The following is a 17,476-nucleotide window of genomic DNA, read 5'->3' as shown; positions in this document are numbered from 1 at the left end:
GAATAAGACAAAGAAACTATTTACATGGATAGCCTATGACAATAAGCAAGTAGCAGACAGCTTCCCTCATCACCTTTTCTTAACTGGGGGAACTCCTTCTCCCCAGCAAAGAGAGAGAGAGAGAGAAAGAGCAAATCCCTTTCCCCCCTGCCTGCAGCAATGGCCTGAGGAGGCACAGAACAACATCTGGGTCCCTGCCACACGCCTTCTCATCCAAAAATTACCCTGTCCTGGCCAAAACCAGGACAGATATTTACCAAAGGCCTCAGAGCATCCCAGCTCTCTTGATCAAGTTGTTGTTCATCTTGGGTCCCACTAGTACCTCTCTAGGACAGCCTTCCAGTAAGGAGTTATCCGTGTTTGTGGTTACAGTGCTTTGGCAGGAGGCAATGAGAACAAACTGTAATGCATGAAACTCCAAGCATATGGAAAAGCAGTTTTACTATGAGAGTTGTGATTGCTCCACCCTTGGAGATATTCAAAACCCAAATGCACCCAGCCCTCAGCACCTGGCTCCCACTCAGCCTGTCCTGAGTAGGGAGCTGGATTAGGTGGCCACAGACAGCAGGCAGTGACCAATAACTCAGTGTCCAGATGGAGATCAGTGACAAGAGACCAGTCCCATACTGGGACCAGTCCTGTTTAACACCATCAGTGACAAAGATGAAGGGATCAATGCACCCTCAGCAACTTCACAGGTGGCAGACACCAAGCTGAGTGGTGTGGTTGACACGCCTGAGGGGCAGGATGCCATCCAGAGGGATCTGGATTGGCTCAACACATGGATCCATGGGAACACTGTAGGTTTACCCATTTGCTTGCCATGCTCTCAGACAGGACCTTTGGTGACCACTCAAGCAGCCTCAAGAACTCTCCCTTGAAAAGTTTCATTCCATTCAAACTCACTGTCTCATCTTCAACAACAGCCACCAAGGCAGGGGGAGAAAGGTAACGCAGCACGTGGCACACAGTTAAAGCATCTTTTATAACAGCCTGTAAGTGGAGGCTGTGCTCTTGTGCTAACCGTGACCATGCACAACTTTCAGGCTGCCAGTGACTGACACTGCTCACTTCAGTGTCCACATACAGAGTTCCTACCTGCACTGGCTATTTGGTGCCATCTGCCTTTTGTCAATCATTTTTCCAATTGGCTGTTTTTATTAAAAGCTGAGATATTCTCCCTAATAAATTCAAAGTTCCACTAGAGATATGCCCATGCTTTCATTTGTCTTCGGGATTAACTTTATTCATACTTTTACAAGCCACTAATACTAATCTAAATTAGAAATACCATATGTGCATAGACATAACTAGTGATAAAACCAGTGGAGCACAAACATGCCAAGCTGACAGGAGCTCAAAAGAAGACAAGCTTTTGTCTATCATGACCTAATTCATTTTTCTACCAGTTGCACTACACAATGCATTTAAATCATTTAAATATTTGATGCATTAACCTGCAGCACATTATCTCTATGTACAATGCTAAATTACTCACTCTTCATCCTACCTTTTACAAGCTGCAGCTATTTCCAGACTGCAGCAAGTTTCACGATTTGTCAGCAAGGTTACTAACAGTAGAAAAATGTTTTGTAAAGAAAAAGCTACTGTATTTTATGTGTTGGGAAAAGAGGTGGGAGAGGAAAACATGCTCAGTTAGAGCAGCAGGGTCAAACCAACACGCCTTGAAGAGCACTCCCCTCCCATGTTACATACCACACTCTTCAGAGGGGACATCACAAATTACAGAATTCAAGCCAAACTCAGCAATGAGTGGGAGCAGGCAAGATAATAAGAACTGCAGATGGTTTTAGTCTTCATTACCATCCAGTAGACACAATGTCTCTGTAACAGATATGGACAAACAGAGGCTTTTGTAACATGACAAACTAAAAAGCACCAAGAGCTGTATGTTTTTGTGGTATTCTTCACCTCAGGCAAACACTCTGTGGATTTCTAATTACCTGCTCTTCCTCTAGACCTCAAAAAAGCCCATAACTGTTGTGAAACTTTGGGTTCTTCAAAACAGACCGTTTTAAGCCATACTTAACTAAATTACTGTCTTCTGGATTCACTCATATGTGTTATGACTAGACTCTTTCAGGGCAAAGAGCCTTCTAAATCTCACTTCAATCTGCACTGTGGCTGTGCTGTGTAAGTGCTTCCCCATGCTTTAAGGAAATTTGTTATCGCAAACAGGCCAACACTGCAATTTAATCTTCCTTTAATTTATCCTTCCAGGACAAGCAAGCACAGTCACTCTCCTCTCCATGCAGATTTGGAGAAGGGCAGCCCTGTCCTACCACTGACCATCAAGACAAGGCAGGGCAAGAGAACTGATGCACGCTTGCCTTGTTTTCTCCAGCTTCCCTTTCTTTCCTCAAGGTAAAGATCACGATTATAGATTACGATTCTACATATTTCGTAATTATTATACAATTATAACAGCAACAGTGATTTCAAAATCAACTGCAATCACGTATTTACATTGAAACCAGCCTTGTTATGATCCTGCTTGCCTCACCAGACAAGGCAAACCCAGCGCCTTGGATGCCACCCGTGATTCCGAGGCACAGAGCCACTCGGGCTGGCGTTGCACAAGGGTCAGGGCCCCCTCCACGGGGCTCTCCCTGCCGGGCTCGGGCTGCCCCAGCCTGCCCAACAGGACTGCACACGCTGCCCCATTGCCAGCCAGCAGCCAGAGACAGCAGGAAGGGTGTTGGCCCGACGGAGATCTGCGGCCGTACCAGTTTCCCCTATCTGGGCTTCCAACGGGATTGTGAGTGCAGCTGGTACAAAACCTTTCAGTTCTAACCCCATTATCACCCTTCTGTTTCCTGCCATAGCCATGCCCTACAGCACGCATTCAGCCATGCAGAATGAGTTTATGGTTAGTATACTTATACCCTAAAACACACAGTCCTCTATCACATACACATTATAAAAATAAACTTAGCAGGAGGAACTACATAACTACATAGTGACCACCTACCTTTATTTTAATAGAACGAGGAAATAGCTCAATGAACAATTTTTAGGAAAATGCATCTAAACTAACACACCAAGATGTATTTATGAACATTTCTATATTTTCATTCTTTCTTCCTCACAACAAATCTGGAACAAATTTATTTCTGTCTCATATTTTAAAATCTTAAAGTTCACATAAGACAGTCTCCATGTTTCCAACACTCCAAATCAAAATAGTATAAAGCAGGCTATAACCATGTACTTAATTGCATTATCCTTCATATACACGTGAACATATATCTTCAATCTTACAGAGTGGTCATTTTCAGAAATTCTTGGGTTCTTGGACTTCTACAAATAAATATTTTTCAGTGTCTAGGACATATATTGGAGGGAAGAAAAATAATTCAAAATTTGAGTAGTACGGATTTTGTTTGCATCATGTCCAGAATAATGGGTGATGGATTTTGCTGTGTTATCAATCAAGTTTTGCTTGTGCTATCTTTCTTCTAAATTGAAGATCAAATACCACAGTTAATGAAAACTTTTGTAAGAGCTTGTTCCCTTTTCCTGGTAGTTGGGTTCTTTTTTTCTACTTCAAAATGTTTTAAATGTCTCTGAATACAATGTGGCTAACAACATTTTGAAATTTTTCTTTTTAACTTTTAATGATACTATATTAGTCAAGCATCACTTGGTTTCTCAGTCATCCCAAGCAGATTCAGTTACCATGAGCTAGATACAGAACAGGAAGGGAAAGCCAACACCACTTGCTTGGGAGCTCTTCCCTTCCATGCAGCAGGAACAAAAGGTGCCACCAGAGATAACCCACAAGGCACTCATCTTGAATCCCGCTGAGCTTCCTGTAAGCAAACTCCATCTGCGGCCAAAAGCTAAAACTTCCTAAAGTACAAAACAAAAGACAGATATCCATTTGCAAGGAGAAAGACTGGGCTTGCTTTCTTACTCAAACCCAAGATTTTGAAAAACTTTACAAATATAACAGCCAGACACAAGGAATGCATATAAGCAGTGAGTGGCAGTATTTATCACACCAGTTAAAAGCTGATGAGAGCTCTTCTGTAGCCAGCGTTTTGACACTAAAAAAAAAAAATTAAATTGGGAGGACCAAGAAGAAAGAAGACCATTCAAGTACAACACATTACCATTTAAAACATAATGTAGAAGTGTCTTGTTCTCATTTTCCAATTGGTTGCTCAACCAGGGGAAAAAAAATCCCACCATTGTCACTGTTACTCAATGTGCTTGGAATTGCTATCATTTTCCCGTTATGATTAACATTTGCATTTAGTGCTAGCAGAAAAATGAAGTGGCTCAGTTCTTCAGATAGCATCCATAGTTCCAATATACTTCAGGAGGCAGCTGTTCTAGTCCTAATCTCTGAAAAGTAGGAGCTAAGTTAATTAAAAAATTACAATCTTAGATTAATCAAAATTTGGTTAGCTAGGCTAGAGCCTGATTACAGTAAAAGGAATGTCCAATCAACTAACTTAACAGATCCGCTTGTTATCGAGATGTCAATTTTCAAATTAAAACAGAGCTGCTGCTCACATTAGGGAAATTAAACTTATTGAAACATGAAAATGTCCTCTAAGTTTGAAAGTTATAAGAACTCAGCCACAGACACACATTAAAGTCAGTTCCTTTGAGGGTTTTTTAATTTCAAGTAATACCTTGATATTCTCACTTCCACCACTGTAATGATGTAAATGGTTTTGTGCTTGCTTTATACCCTATAGCAGAGCAATGGACCTGTTTGGAAGGGAAGCAATAGAAATGAAGAAAGGGGCATACTCAGTTATCATGTGCCAGCACCCCAGGCAGGAAGGCCTTACACTGGGCCTAACACCGAGGGGTTGTGAAATAAAGGGGTGAGGGGGGCTGTCAGAAGGAAGCCAGAAACTCCATCAAACTTCACCCTTCCCTGTCTCTGCCTCCTCTCTCCTCATCTCCTTCCTCACTGACCCAACCAACTATCAGGCCTGCAGAGGCCTGTGTTGTATTTGAGGAAGGCGAAATGCCGATTTTTAACAAGTGACACGGGTGGTGAGGTGCAGAGCAGACACTGGGACTGCCACACCTCAGAACAGGCAGAGGCAGCTCAGAGCACACCTGGGGTGAGTGAGGAGTCAAAACTACTAAAGAAAATGAGGAGGAGAAAATAGGAGGAAGGAGCTAAAAAAATTAATCATGTCTTATCCTAAAAACTGTGCAGTCCAGTGGCTTCAACAGAGTAACTACTCAGAAGAGTGATAGCAAAGCAATTACTGGGTTCTGCCTCTCTCTGCAGGAGTAACTACCCTGCCTCCAGACTGCAGAGTGCCTGGAGCTCAATCACATTCATTGGCCTTAAACATTTATACTCTAACTACTCCTAGTTCTGGAAGGGCAATGAAATCTCATATGCACAATGCTGATTAAAGGACAAGAGGCCAATAAATAAATAAATAAAACCAGCCTAACTTAAATCACCATAATTTACAAATGACAAAGAGAGAAAAAACCCATGATAGCCTGAAGCAGCCCTGCCCAACTAAAATATGGTAGGATATAAGTACAAACAACTTGCAAAGTCCACCCACATTAATCTGTGCTCAACCCACAGGTAGCAAAATATTTTTTCTAGTCTCTTAAGTTGCATGACATCCAGGCTTTCTGGAGACTGCCATCCAACCAGCAGGTTTCCTATCCAATCTACAGCCAAGAACAACATTTAATTAGCATGTTTAATTGATCTTGTTAACTGTTAGGGTGGACAGCTTTGATCTCTCCTGCTGATAGCTAGTTTAGGACTACAAAAGAAACTGGGGCTTTGCATAATTGCCAAGCTGTCAATGTGTGTCTTTTAATTCCTTCTGTTTCCCAATCCCCCTTTCTGTTTCTGCTGCACGAGTGCTCCAGATAACAGGAAGCAAAGAACATGCCATCATTTATTTTATCATTTATTTGAACATGTAGGTGAAAAAAAGGAAGATGAGGAAAGGGAAATTGCCGCTCCTTCACCCAGAAACACAGGAAAAGGCCAGGAATTACCACAGTGAATCTGGCCTGGGCAGCATTAAATGAAGTACCCCATGGCTGAGGGCAGCCAGCACCAAGCACTTCAGTGGAAGATGCAGGGAACACTAAGCATGTGTGGGATAAGCTGCTCCCAACCCCCCCTTGAAAGCCTGATCCCACTTTCTGTTGATTAGAGGCTAGTTTAAATTCCAGGATAAAGGGTTTGAGGAATTTCAGTGGCTCTCCACTGTGTTGTTCTACGTTTGTTAATAGGCTCATCCAAAAAATTATTCTTCTGCAGGAGATTCATATTAGCTTAGAGGGAAGCCCACAAGAACAAGATTACTAGCTTGCACTCAGCCAAGATGAGAGTGTGCCAATACTAATAGGAAGAGAAACTTCTGAGGACATTTTACTGCATCCTAAAATATCTAGCAACCTTCAAAATAGATCCTAATTGAAAACAACTAAATACAAGTATGTTTAATTCATTAACTACCTCTCCCAAACACTGTTTTCCTGAATGATCAAGCCACTCATAAGTTCCACGGAAATAAACGTTCATAGGTGGTGTATAATGGGTTCTGGGCCATGTACAAAGCAGCTCTACATTTCAGCCAAAGAGTGTCAACTGTTTTCAGAACAGCAAGCCAAACCCTCATCAAACTGAATTCAGCTGGAGCTTTGCCACTCAGCAGGACAACGACTTGGCCCACCATCCCCATGGGAAATCTTTTTCTAACTCAGACTTTCTTCCTGCTTATTTCAAATGAAATCTCCTTTGGATCAGGTTGAATCTCCACAGATAATTAGTCCTGCACTAGCTAAATAAAACAAGACTTATATTGCTTCTGAGCAGCAAACTGAATAATTACAACAGGGTTAAAGAGAAAATTTCTTCTTTTCTTTCCCAGGGGGAACTTAGGAATTAACTGTTTAACATGGTTGGACTTTGCTGTTGAATCTTCGTACTGCACAGCAGCAGAGAGAAGTACCACAGTGCAGTCACCTCAAGCATCTGCAATCATGGGTGAGCTGTAGCAACCAAATAGTGCTAGAACAGAGTTCTTCACCTAAAAGCCTGTCTTTTCTTCACCTAAAAGCCTGTCTTTTCTCACCAAAGCTTTCTCATGAGCACACTGTGGTTTTGGTGGTTAGTCTGGGGATTTTGGTTGTGGTGTGTTTTGTTTTCTTTTGTGGGGGTGTGTGTTGCTTTTTTTTTATCCCTAATTTTCTGAAGAAGGATTCTTCTTATTGCTGCAGGATGATGAATATCTTGTATTCTCTGTCCTCACACCAGAAACTGTAGAAAGCCAGCCAGCCCCTTCATCTCCTGCCTACTGCTGATACTGTCTCAAATAATGCTCACTTTTGGTGGCTTGGGATGGAGGAGGGGTTTCCCTAGGAATAAGCTGAATAAAGCTTCCTGTTCAGCTAAAGCAGGAAATGTGCTCCAGTACTGCCTTGCACACAAAGAGTGGAAAATACTTACTAAACAAAATAGCAGGAGATGAAGTGTAAACTGGATTGTCCTTCCATCATGCAGACAAATAGAAAGCCTTACTCCCCACACTCCCAACTCTCTTGCAGTAACGTCCTTAAACTTGGAGGGGAAAAAAAAAAAAAACAACAAAAACATACATATGTATAGACATTGTGCATCAAAATTGAATTATTATGCTGTGCCTTTAAAAATCAAACACTGAAGGATTTTAAGCAACACTAATTAGGAGGTAGCATTTCCTCCCTCCCACAAAATCAGCTCCTTGTAAAAACAGGAGGTGCAACTGGCCAAACCCCATCCTGCTAGTGGAGACACTGAACCAGAAGTTGTCATTAGGTTGAACTCCCAGCATCTCTCTCAAATAATCTCTTCAGAAAGACTTTAAAATAAATAGCAGAGAGGATGGAAGGAACAACCTTCCAGTCTGTCAAACCATTGGGATTTACAGAAAAGAACAGCAATAATATTTTTTGCATAAATAACAGCAGATGGCAGAAGACAAATATTAATGGAAAAAATGTCCTTCTTCATGCCCTACAAAAACAATGACTGTTTAGGGCCCCACAGCATTTCCCAAGAGCTGGCCTTGTAATTCATGCAATATTTCTCTGCAGCCATCATATGCCTTTTGACAAGCTCTGATCGCTTCAAAGAGACACTTGTCCTCACCCACCCTGACATTTGAGAACCAAAAGTAATGAAAAACTCCATCACCTGATGCTAGGTCACAGCTACAGATGCACACTGCTAGAAAATAAAAAGCTGTTAGGCAAGTCCCGTGGTGTAAAACACATTATGGCAGCTGGATGCTGGAAACATGTGACAAAACATCATGCAAAACAGCAACACACATAAGCTTAATGAAAACCTGATGAAAGACTGTTTAAAAATGTACTGAATCTAATTAATTCTCTAGATGTGACTAGTGCAGCTGAACTAAGGTCACAAGTACTGCATAGTACACTTGAATTTTATAAGGCACCTTGAGCCATTAGTGCCTCCCATCACCATGAGTTATAAAGCAGTCATCAGCCCACAGGGCCGTGTCTCATCATATTTTGATGTCCCTTCTTGTGGCACAACACCCTGCTCATTATGCAAAGCTCAAATACATGTCAGGAAACCATTTTACTAACTGGCCTTAAAAATAGCCTTGTATTGAAATCAAGGCAAGCACATTTTTCTCAGTTGGGGGGATAGAGCAAGAAACTTCTCTACCACTGTAAACAAAAAGTTAAAGAGAGCTAAACCAAACCAGACAAAGCAGAGTCATTCTAGTGAATCTGAAAACTCAGCCATCACCAAGACTGCATACATCTGGAAGCTGCCTTCAAAGTGCTGAAGCAGACATGAAATTAAACTCTCTGGGTACATGTGGCACATCAGTACAAAACCCTTGGAAAGGAAGCCTCCCAGCTGAAGGGCATGGCTGAATTCCAGACATGGGGAAGTTTATCCCTAGTAAGGGCTGCAAAGACAGCACCTACTGCACTACAGCACATCCTTAACCAGTTTGCCACATCGGAAAGTTCTCTCCCATGTGGGGCAGTGAATGGATGTCCTTGAACTAGTGCATTCCCATCAGAACACCAGTGAGTATGTGACCAAAGAGAAACATCAGAGATCAGCTGAGGCACATTTACTTATTCATACTCTAATATCTAGATCTAGGAGCTTATGGATCCTACACAAGGACACACTGCACAGGCAGAGCAGCAAGCACAGTCAATGACTGCAGAGAGGGACTGAGACAAAGAGCTTTGTTCTGCTTGCTTTCCCTCCCTCACACCCCTGCCCGTGCTCAGCGAGGAACAAACACTGATGGATTATCTGAAGGGTACTGCATGTAAACTTCACTTTGAAACAAAATTATGATAGTGCAAAAATAAAAAAAAACCAAACCTAAAATTTCAAAGTATGTACTTTCCCAAGCACCATGGACACACACTGCCTATTTTCTACCACCTGCCAGTTTGCAGCTACTTCCCAAAAAGTGGTTGTAACGCAGATTTGAAGTTTTCTAGTCCTCTTCTGGTCCTTCCCATACAACATCATGCTGGGATCGCAAAAGTTGTTCTGGGACCTTCAGTTGCAAGAAGAAATTATTGCCTGGGCCCCACAAAGGGAACAAAAGCCATTTATTCAAGTAGAAATTACCCATGATTCGAAAAGCAGGTGTACAGTGTCCTATCCCCTCATCCTGAATGCAAGAGCAAATTACTGAAGTCATCTGACACAATGTCATGCTGCACCTGTGTGTGTACTTGTGCACCACAAAAGGTGCAGTAGTTTACAATATCTGAAAAGTTTTAGGATTAGTAAAAACCTAGTAAATGGGAAAGCAATTATACAATCCTTTTTGTTCTCATATCCTGCAGCAGTAAACAGCTTTCACCATGAGGCGTCAAAAATTGGAAGGAAAAAATCCCCCTTGCTGTTGCTCCCAAACAAAGACAGCATTACTAAACCATTTTCCTTGTTTTCCATATAGTTCCCTTTAATGTCAGGAACAGGGTTAAATTTGCAGACAAGTCTTGACGGCTTGTATTACAGAGATGTTCATGACTCTAACTGCAACTGAGCATCCTACCTGATCTCCTTGGCCAGACTGCAGTATCCAGAAAGCCTATAGGAATTGTCATGGCTTTATGTGCAGCTTCATGTCAATATGCTCAGCCTACACATCAATTCCTAATGACTGAACAGGTAAATAAAATAACCTTCCTTTACAAACAAAACAAAAACCCCAAGCCAACAAACAACAAAAAACAAACTAACCAAAACTCCAAAAAATTAGACCTAAATAATCATTAATTCTCTTAGACTTAAATGAACGAGATATTTTAAAAGTGAATATAGCAGCAGCAGCAATGAGATTGCAAGCAGCAAAACTGAATGAACAGAAGACATGACACTTAGCAAAGAATTTAAAACCAAACAGAGAAAGCCAAACATAAGAACATTGTGTCCCATTTTGGGCATCACAATGACAAGAGCAAAGACCATCAAATTAAAAGCAATAGCAGGCTTAGCCTGAAAAACTGAGCTAAAACAACAACACCAACAATTCATGAATATGTAATTTGTGCAAAAGGATGACTAAGAAAGAATACAATCACTAAGAGTCTGACACCTAGAATTTCAGGGTTTCAGTGCAGCAGCAGCCTTATTTCACCCTTGCCTTTATATACATTGCATCAGTATATGGTAATCATTAGCATCTATTTAAACTGAGATAAATAAATATTGCTTCCTATCAGGCAATCAATTTAATATTCCACTATACTGCAGGTATCCTCAGTAATAACACACATTTCAAGTGTGACAGCACCATACCACGCCTAATTAACACAACTATATTGGCAGGAAAGGTTATACTTGTCCTGGTGAGGAAGAAATTGTCCTTCCATTTATCATTCAGTTATAAAGCACCTAAAAAAGTAAAACTGGTTAGCACAAACTTTAGCCTCACACTTTAAAACCACAAGGTTTGGTATGGATGATGGAGGTTTCCTTCCCCAGAGAAATCACATACTCAAGTATACCATAAGGAATACTTCTGCGATGAAACAGGTAAGTTTCACACCCTTTAAATCTTATTTCTGAAATTATCAATTAGCTTATTTCCTTATCAATTTCGCTCATAAGTGGGCTGTATGGAAAGCAAGCTTTCTGCTTCCAGTCAGGAAAAAATCTGTCCGTGGTCTCTGAGCAACAGCCCTATTTAGGCTGGGCTCACACCTTCTATAGCTGCCACAACAGTTGCAACACGATTCTTTGGGTTCCTGAATGTTTCCAGCACATTGAGAAAGCTAAGCTGATGTTGCAAGCCATCTCCCACATTGTCTGTGGGGAGCTTGGTCTCGCATAAACAAAACTTCATGTACCAGATGCAATTTTTACTGAGTCCTTTCTCCAAAGTTGCACCAAGCTCAGAAAAAAAAAAAAAACCCAAACCACCTCTTCCTATAGCTCTGTGTAGGTGTACAATTAGTCACTTCTAAGGGCCACTTTACAGATTCTGAAAAAACTTAAGAACAGCCTCCCATCCTGCCAGTACTTAGGAATCCGAGGCCGAATCTGCATCTTGCTGCCTGGGCTCCCTATGAAGTTGAAATTTTAAAGTTTGAAATCAGCACAAAGAAATGTTTTCAAAGTTTGAAATCTGCACAAAGAACAGAAGCTCGAGAGAACCGAGACACACAAACCCAGCTGCGAAACACATCCAGGTTTCTGTTTACTGAGGTCTTTCCACGCACATACAAAAGAATTAATCAGGCATGTGGGCTGAACTGTCAGAAGCTCGGCTGATCCCAAGTCTAGCGCATACCCGGCGCAAGCACATAAACAAACTCCCCGGGATGGCAGCGCTCTCGGCTCCCGGTGCCGGCGCCCCCCTCCCCCGGACACGTTCTGTTCCCGGTGGGCGAGGGCTCGGCGCTCAGAAGCCCCGGGGAGCGCCGCAGCCGCCGGTCCCGCACGCTGACACGGCCGGTCCCGCCCGGGCCGGGTGTCCCGGCGGGGGATGAGCAGCGCCGCGCCACAGCCCGTGGGCACCGGCGGGCCCGGGAGGAGCAGCGGCGGGACCGGGGGCAGCCGCCGCCCCTGAGCATGGGAACAGAGAGACGGGGATGCTTAGGTGTCCCCCTTCCCTCTCTGTTTTCAAATAAATCACAAACTAGAGCCCAGCCTGCCGCGCCAACAGCTCCGCCACCGGGCGGCCGCCCTCACGGTGCTCCCGCTCCCCGCGCCGCCCCGCCGCCGTCCCGGACGGGCTCGCAGCGCCGGGCCAGGGTGGTACTCACGGATCTTGACTTTGCGGTGGTCGAGGCGGGCGAGGAGCTCCTCCAGGGCGCCGAGGCGGCGCTGGAGCCGGGCGTTGCGGTGGCACAGCGAGTCCGCCTCGCTGAGGATCCCGCCGAAGATGTCGCCGGCGCAGCGGGAGAGGTCGGAGAGCTGCATCAGCAGCGACACCAGCGCGTACGAGCTGACCTGCTCCAGCGTCCCGAAGAGCGGCACCGAGCCGCGGCGGCGCCCGCCGCCCCCCTCCGCCGTGCCGGCGTGGTCCCCGGGCGCCGGGCCGCCCCGCTCCGCGCCATCCCCGCCGGCCTCGTCCAACCTGCACAGCTTCAGCGGCTCCAGGGTCCGCAGGGGGAACGGCATCGCGGCCGGGGCCGGGCAGCAGCGCGGGGCACGGCAGCGGGGAGAGCTAGGCGTCCCCGGCGCGAAAACTCTTCATGGGCGCAGCGGCCGCGGTGACGAAAGTTCAGGGAGCGGAGAGAGAGAGAGAACAGCACAACAACAAATGAATCGGGGCGGGAGGGAGGGCGGCCGGGCTAGGCGCTGAGGGGCTGGGGGGGAGCCGCCGCCGCCGCCGCCTGGGCGCAGGGGGAGCCCCGAGCGGCGCCCATGTGCGGGAGTGGCCCCCGGAGGCGGGAGCGGCCCCGGGAGGAGCGAGGGGATGGAATGGGAGGGGAGAGGAGAGGAGGGGGAGCGGAGCGGGGCGCAGCACCGCCGCACGGCGGGCGCGGTGAGAGCCCAGCCGGCCGGGAGACAGGAAAGAGCCCGGCTTTCTCTGCCCGGAGTGAGGATGAGGCGGGAGGGAGGGAAAGAGGAAGCGTGGGAGGGGGACTGGAGCGCCCTGGATGCGGCCACAAAGGAGGAAAGCCAGCCAGAGGAGGAGGGGAGAGAAAGCCCGGACCAGCTCCACCTGGGGAACCCCGCGCCGTTGCAGGCACTTTTCTGAACGCACCAAACTCCCAACCCGGAAAGCGAGAGCTGGAAAAAGAGGAGGAGGGAAGGCGGGGGGGGGGGGGGGAAACCTCCACGAACCTGGGAAAAGCAGGAGGCCGCCGCCTACCTGCGGCTGCCCGAACTGGAGCCTCACCCTTCCCGGGCAGCCAAGGTAGCTGCTCCCGGCCCGGCCCCGCCGTCGGTCCAGCGGGGCTCCCCGGGAGGAGCCCGCCCGCTCGCCCGGCCAAAGGGGCCAGGCAAGACCGGGGACACGTCTCGCCTCAGCTGCGGGTCAGGCCAGGGGCGCTGCTCCAAGGTGGGGGAAGATGAGCAGCCTGTCTGGGAACGGCGCGTTCTCTGTGGTTAATTTTTACTAAGATTTTCACCGAGGTAGGAGAAGAAAAGTCTGGCCCGTGACAGCGAGTGTGGCAGCACCAAATGCTGCACGTAACCCCGGTGCGGACCGAGGGCAGGTTCCAGCCTTAGAAGCCCCCGCGCTCAGGACACAATCAGCCCTTCATGGAGATGCCGGCTCTAATGAGCTATTCCCTATTCCCCACAGAACCAATTTAGCCCACAAGCAACTGTCAACAGCTGCTATTTAATTTTAATTGGACAATGCCCTACTGGCTCTGGCTCCTGCTATATGATAAAGAGAGGAACCCAATCCCTCTCTTCTTGTGGGAAAGGGCCCTGGGGAAAAGCGGTTGTATAGTTCCTTCCTGCCTCATAGCTTGTTCTGGCTCCTGCCAAAGCTCATGAATACATGTGATGAAAGAAACAGAATCAGCTGGAGAAGGAAAGGTCCAGGGATGTATCCACGTTCATTAGCATCTTGAGGACCCTAAGTTTATGTAACAAAATATTCTGCATCATAGTATCTATCACCCGTAGCTTTACTTAAAGGAATCCTGAAGGAAACCATTCCACCAGTAGTGCTTCAGAAATTCCTTGGTGCATGGAGAAGTATGGGGGCAGCACACAGAGGAACACAAACCAAAGGCTTGGTGGCACACTCGAGAGTTAAGATTCACAGGAAAGGCTTTGAAGGGCCTATCAAGTCATAGCAAAACTTGCAAGCCACTAATTCTTCTCTTACATTAATCAAGTTTCATCTTCGAGTTTTCCCTGGGGGGCAGGGGGAGGAAGCAATGCCATCTAGTGTTTAAAAAATAAAGAACAAAGCCTCCTTTCTTAACACCTCTGTCCAAACAGGTTACCAATGGGTAGCTTTGCAACTTGGAATGCTCCCACTGGTGTTGTGTTACAGACGGTACCACTGGGTGCACATGGGCAATATTTACAGAAGCTGGTGAGAAGAACATGGTGCAAACAGGCAAAATGGTGTTTAATCAGGGCTTTAGGCACATAAGGAATCCAAAGAATTAGTTTTGCAATGGGGAAGCTGTCAGGATGGATTATCATAGGATGGGAAGCAGTAATTTTGTCACATTGAACTCTCCTGGTTTTATTTTGGGACATAATGTCTTCATTAATTCTTAGACATGTTTGTTTTGGGTAGTTGTTTGATAAAAAATGCATCCTGCTCACTGGCATGTTTGAATGGGGGGGAGTGATTCTTTGTATGGTGTGTTTAAACTACAGGATATATAATATAAATACAAATATAATATAAATATAAACACAGTAGGAAGAAAGTGAGCAAAGAGGTCAGTTCAGGTGCCAGCTGAAAAGAACCCACAGCAACACATCTGTCAGGGTTCATAAGGCTGTGTGTTTGTTTGATTGGAAATTACTAATTTTTAAGTTTATTAATAGGTACTTTCAAAAAGGTACATTTACTAGTCAAATTTTTTTTTCTGAAAATCTGGATCACATCCTGATATTGCAAATATTTTTGCATGTTCTTATCTGTAAGCAGGTAAAGGCACTTAGAACAAATCCAAGCACAGAATAATAGTCAGAAATCAAAGCCTGAGACAACATCTAAATGCAGTAAAAAGCCTTAGCTAATGTGAGTGAATGGGATTTCACTGCCAGTGAAGTCTACTTTACCCATTTCACTGGTTCTTATGTTTGCAAACTAAAATAAACTCCTGTGACAGCTTGAATATTTCTGGTGGGAATAATGTATCATAAAATAAGGTGGTTTTAGGACTGCCAGTTAAACCAAGTAAAGAAATAAATCTAAATTTTAAATTCACTGATATAATGATGTTTTTGAAATATTCAGTGTCGGATCTCAAAATCTCAGCCCTGAGATTCTGAGCCTCCGAGACCACTTTGGGGGTCTCGGGAGTCCTGGAATGTTGCCAGAAGTGTCTGGTAGCTGGACTTTAACCCTACACAGGAGACGACAAGGATGAGGGCTTCACCGGGGTGAAGGGTGGAAAGATTAGCTAATTAGAGGGTGAGAAACAGGGTTTAGGATTTATGTACAGGGGGTTTAGAGGAGTAAGATGGAGGAATTGGGGTGTGTCCTACCCTCCTTCTTCTTCCTTCTCTCCTCCATCTTCTTTGGCCACGGTGGCACCTTTGGATTGGTTATTACTAAGAGTACACCGAGTTATAACAATAGATGGTATTGGGGAAAAATGATAAATATTGTATACGTAGCAAAGGGTATAAAGATAGGTGCCTGCCCGGAGGGCAGACACAGTGTGCCCATGGCTGACTGCTGAGCAGATCTTTGTTAGGCCGAAAGAACATCTTTTAGATAAACAATTAATAAACATAAAACCAGAAAGAAGAACTGAAGCCTCTTCTCGTCCTTTGATACGCGGGCTGCGTCAAGGCCACCTCCGGGCCTCCCAGGCCCCTCAAACAGCCGAGATAAACCCAGACTTGGCGTCCCTGGACGGACCACGAACCACCACAACCTTTCGGGGTGAGATAAACCGGACACTTGGCGTCCCTGGACGGACCACGAACCACCACAACCTTTCGGGGGAAGATAAACCGGACATTTGGCTTCCACTGGGTGAGCTCTGACCACCACAACCTTTCGGGGGGGCCACCACCACCTTCAAAGCCCTGAAGAAAAAGAGAGAAGAAGAGAAAAAAAGCCAGCAGAGACTGCAAAAAAAAAAAAACAGCAGTCACTGAGAATTCCACCTCTCAGTTTCTGCCGAAGAGAATTCGTAGCAGAACAGCCCGGACTGGAACCAGAAGGCGCCCTGGGTCCACCTCTCGTGATCTGCTGGACAGATCGAGACGTCCAGACTGCTCTGAACGACAGATTTGGTAAGAAAGCCTGAAAAATAAGAACATGGGAGGCACACCTTCCCAGGAACAACGGGAAATTTTGTCCACCTTATAAGGTGTGACACAAACATACAAAAATTAATTAGCTCTGGCCTTAAAAGGCCGAGAGGAAAACCCCCGAGACGCACCAGACGTCCGGGGGGGGGCCCTCAAAAGAGGGGGGAGCAATGCAAGACTCCGGAAAAAATTAGCTCTGGCCTTAAAAGGCCAGGAAGGTAGACCCCCGAGACGCACCAGACGTCCGGGGGGGGGACTCTCTGAAAGAGAGAGGGGAGCAAGGCTCCAGGAAAAGATTAGCTCTGGCCTTAAGAAGCCAGGGGAAAATGCTCTTGGAAAAAAAAAGAGCAAGAAATATTATTAAAACACCCGGTCCCAAAACCCAAAAACCCTGGGAAACTCCCAAAAAGCGTCCAAAAGGTCCAGAGAGCATGGAGGACTCAGGAACAGAGGGGAGAGAGCAGGGGGGGGAAGAAAAAGGGATCGGGGGAGGCGCTTTTTCGCGGCAGCCAGGCAGCGGCGGAGCAGGCGGGGAGCGCGGCTGAAGAAAAAACAAAAGACGCGTGTTCAGATACGGCTTTGCTAAGCTCAGGGCCGGGGGGTGCAGCGGCCCCGGGGGCCGGCAAGGTAGCAGAAACGCGCGCGGCAGGCAAAACTCGCAAGAACCCGGGGCAGAAGTCACATGCCAGCGCAGCCGGGGCGTCCGACATGGGCAGCGGCATGGGGAAAATTGCGCAATCCCAGAAAGGCGGTCAGGGAGACGCAGGGGCGCGCGGTTGTGACGCAAAAAACCCGAGACGCAGATCGGAGCGAGTCGCGGCGAGCGCGGGTGCCGGCGGGAGCGGCCACACACGCTGACGAAAGGCCACACACACACACAGCGTCGGAGGAGGAGGAGACAGTCAGGGGCAGACCGAGGGGGGAAAATTCAGAGGCGGAATAAAAAGGGAGAGAAAAAAATTACCTCGGGAGAGACACAGAGCAGCTCGGAAAGCACGCATGCGCCGAGCGCGGGCGGGGGCGGGC

General features: G+C 46.1%; 1 protein-coding gene across 5 annotated transcripts in view; it reads right to left on the bottom strand.

Annotated features, from left to right (window-relative positions):
- Window positions 1-13,117, bottom strand: part of NHSL1 (NHS like 1) — a 181,019-nt gene extending 167,902 nt beyond the window's left edge. For 2 of the 5 annotated variants that reach the window (XM_064708316.1, XM_064708317.1), the window contains exon 1: window positions 12,301-13,113. In XM_064708316.1, the coding sequence (XP_064564386.1) occupies window positions 12,301-12,658 (358 nt within the window). In that variant the 5' untranslated portion in view covers window positions 12,659-13,113. Of the gene's footprint in view, window positions 1-12,300 lie in introns of all 5 variants that reach the window. The other 3 variants (XM_064708328.1, XM_064708319.1, XM_064708318.1) reach the window with 3 other exon arrangements.
- Window positions 13,118-17,476: the final 4,359 nt, after the last annotated feature.

Source organism: Zonotrichia leucophrys, chromosome 3, assembly GCF_028769735.1.
Source record: "Zonotrichia leucophrys gambelii isolate GWCS_2022_RI chromosome 3, RI_Zleu_2.0, whole genome shotgun sequence".
In the NCBI taxonomy this organism is placed as follows: Eukaryota; Metazoa; Chordata; class Aves; order Passeriformes; family Passerellidae; genus Zonotrichia; species Zonotrichia leucophrys.
The sequence above is the reverse complement of the archived record's forward strand: the minus strand, read 5'-3'. Positions and strand labels throughout refer to the sequence as shown.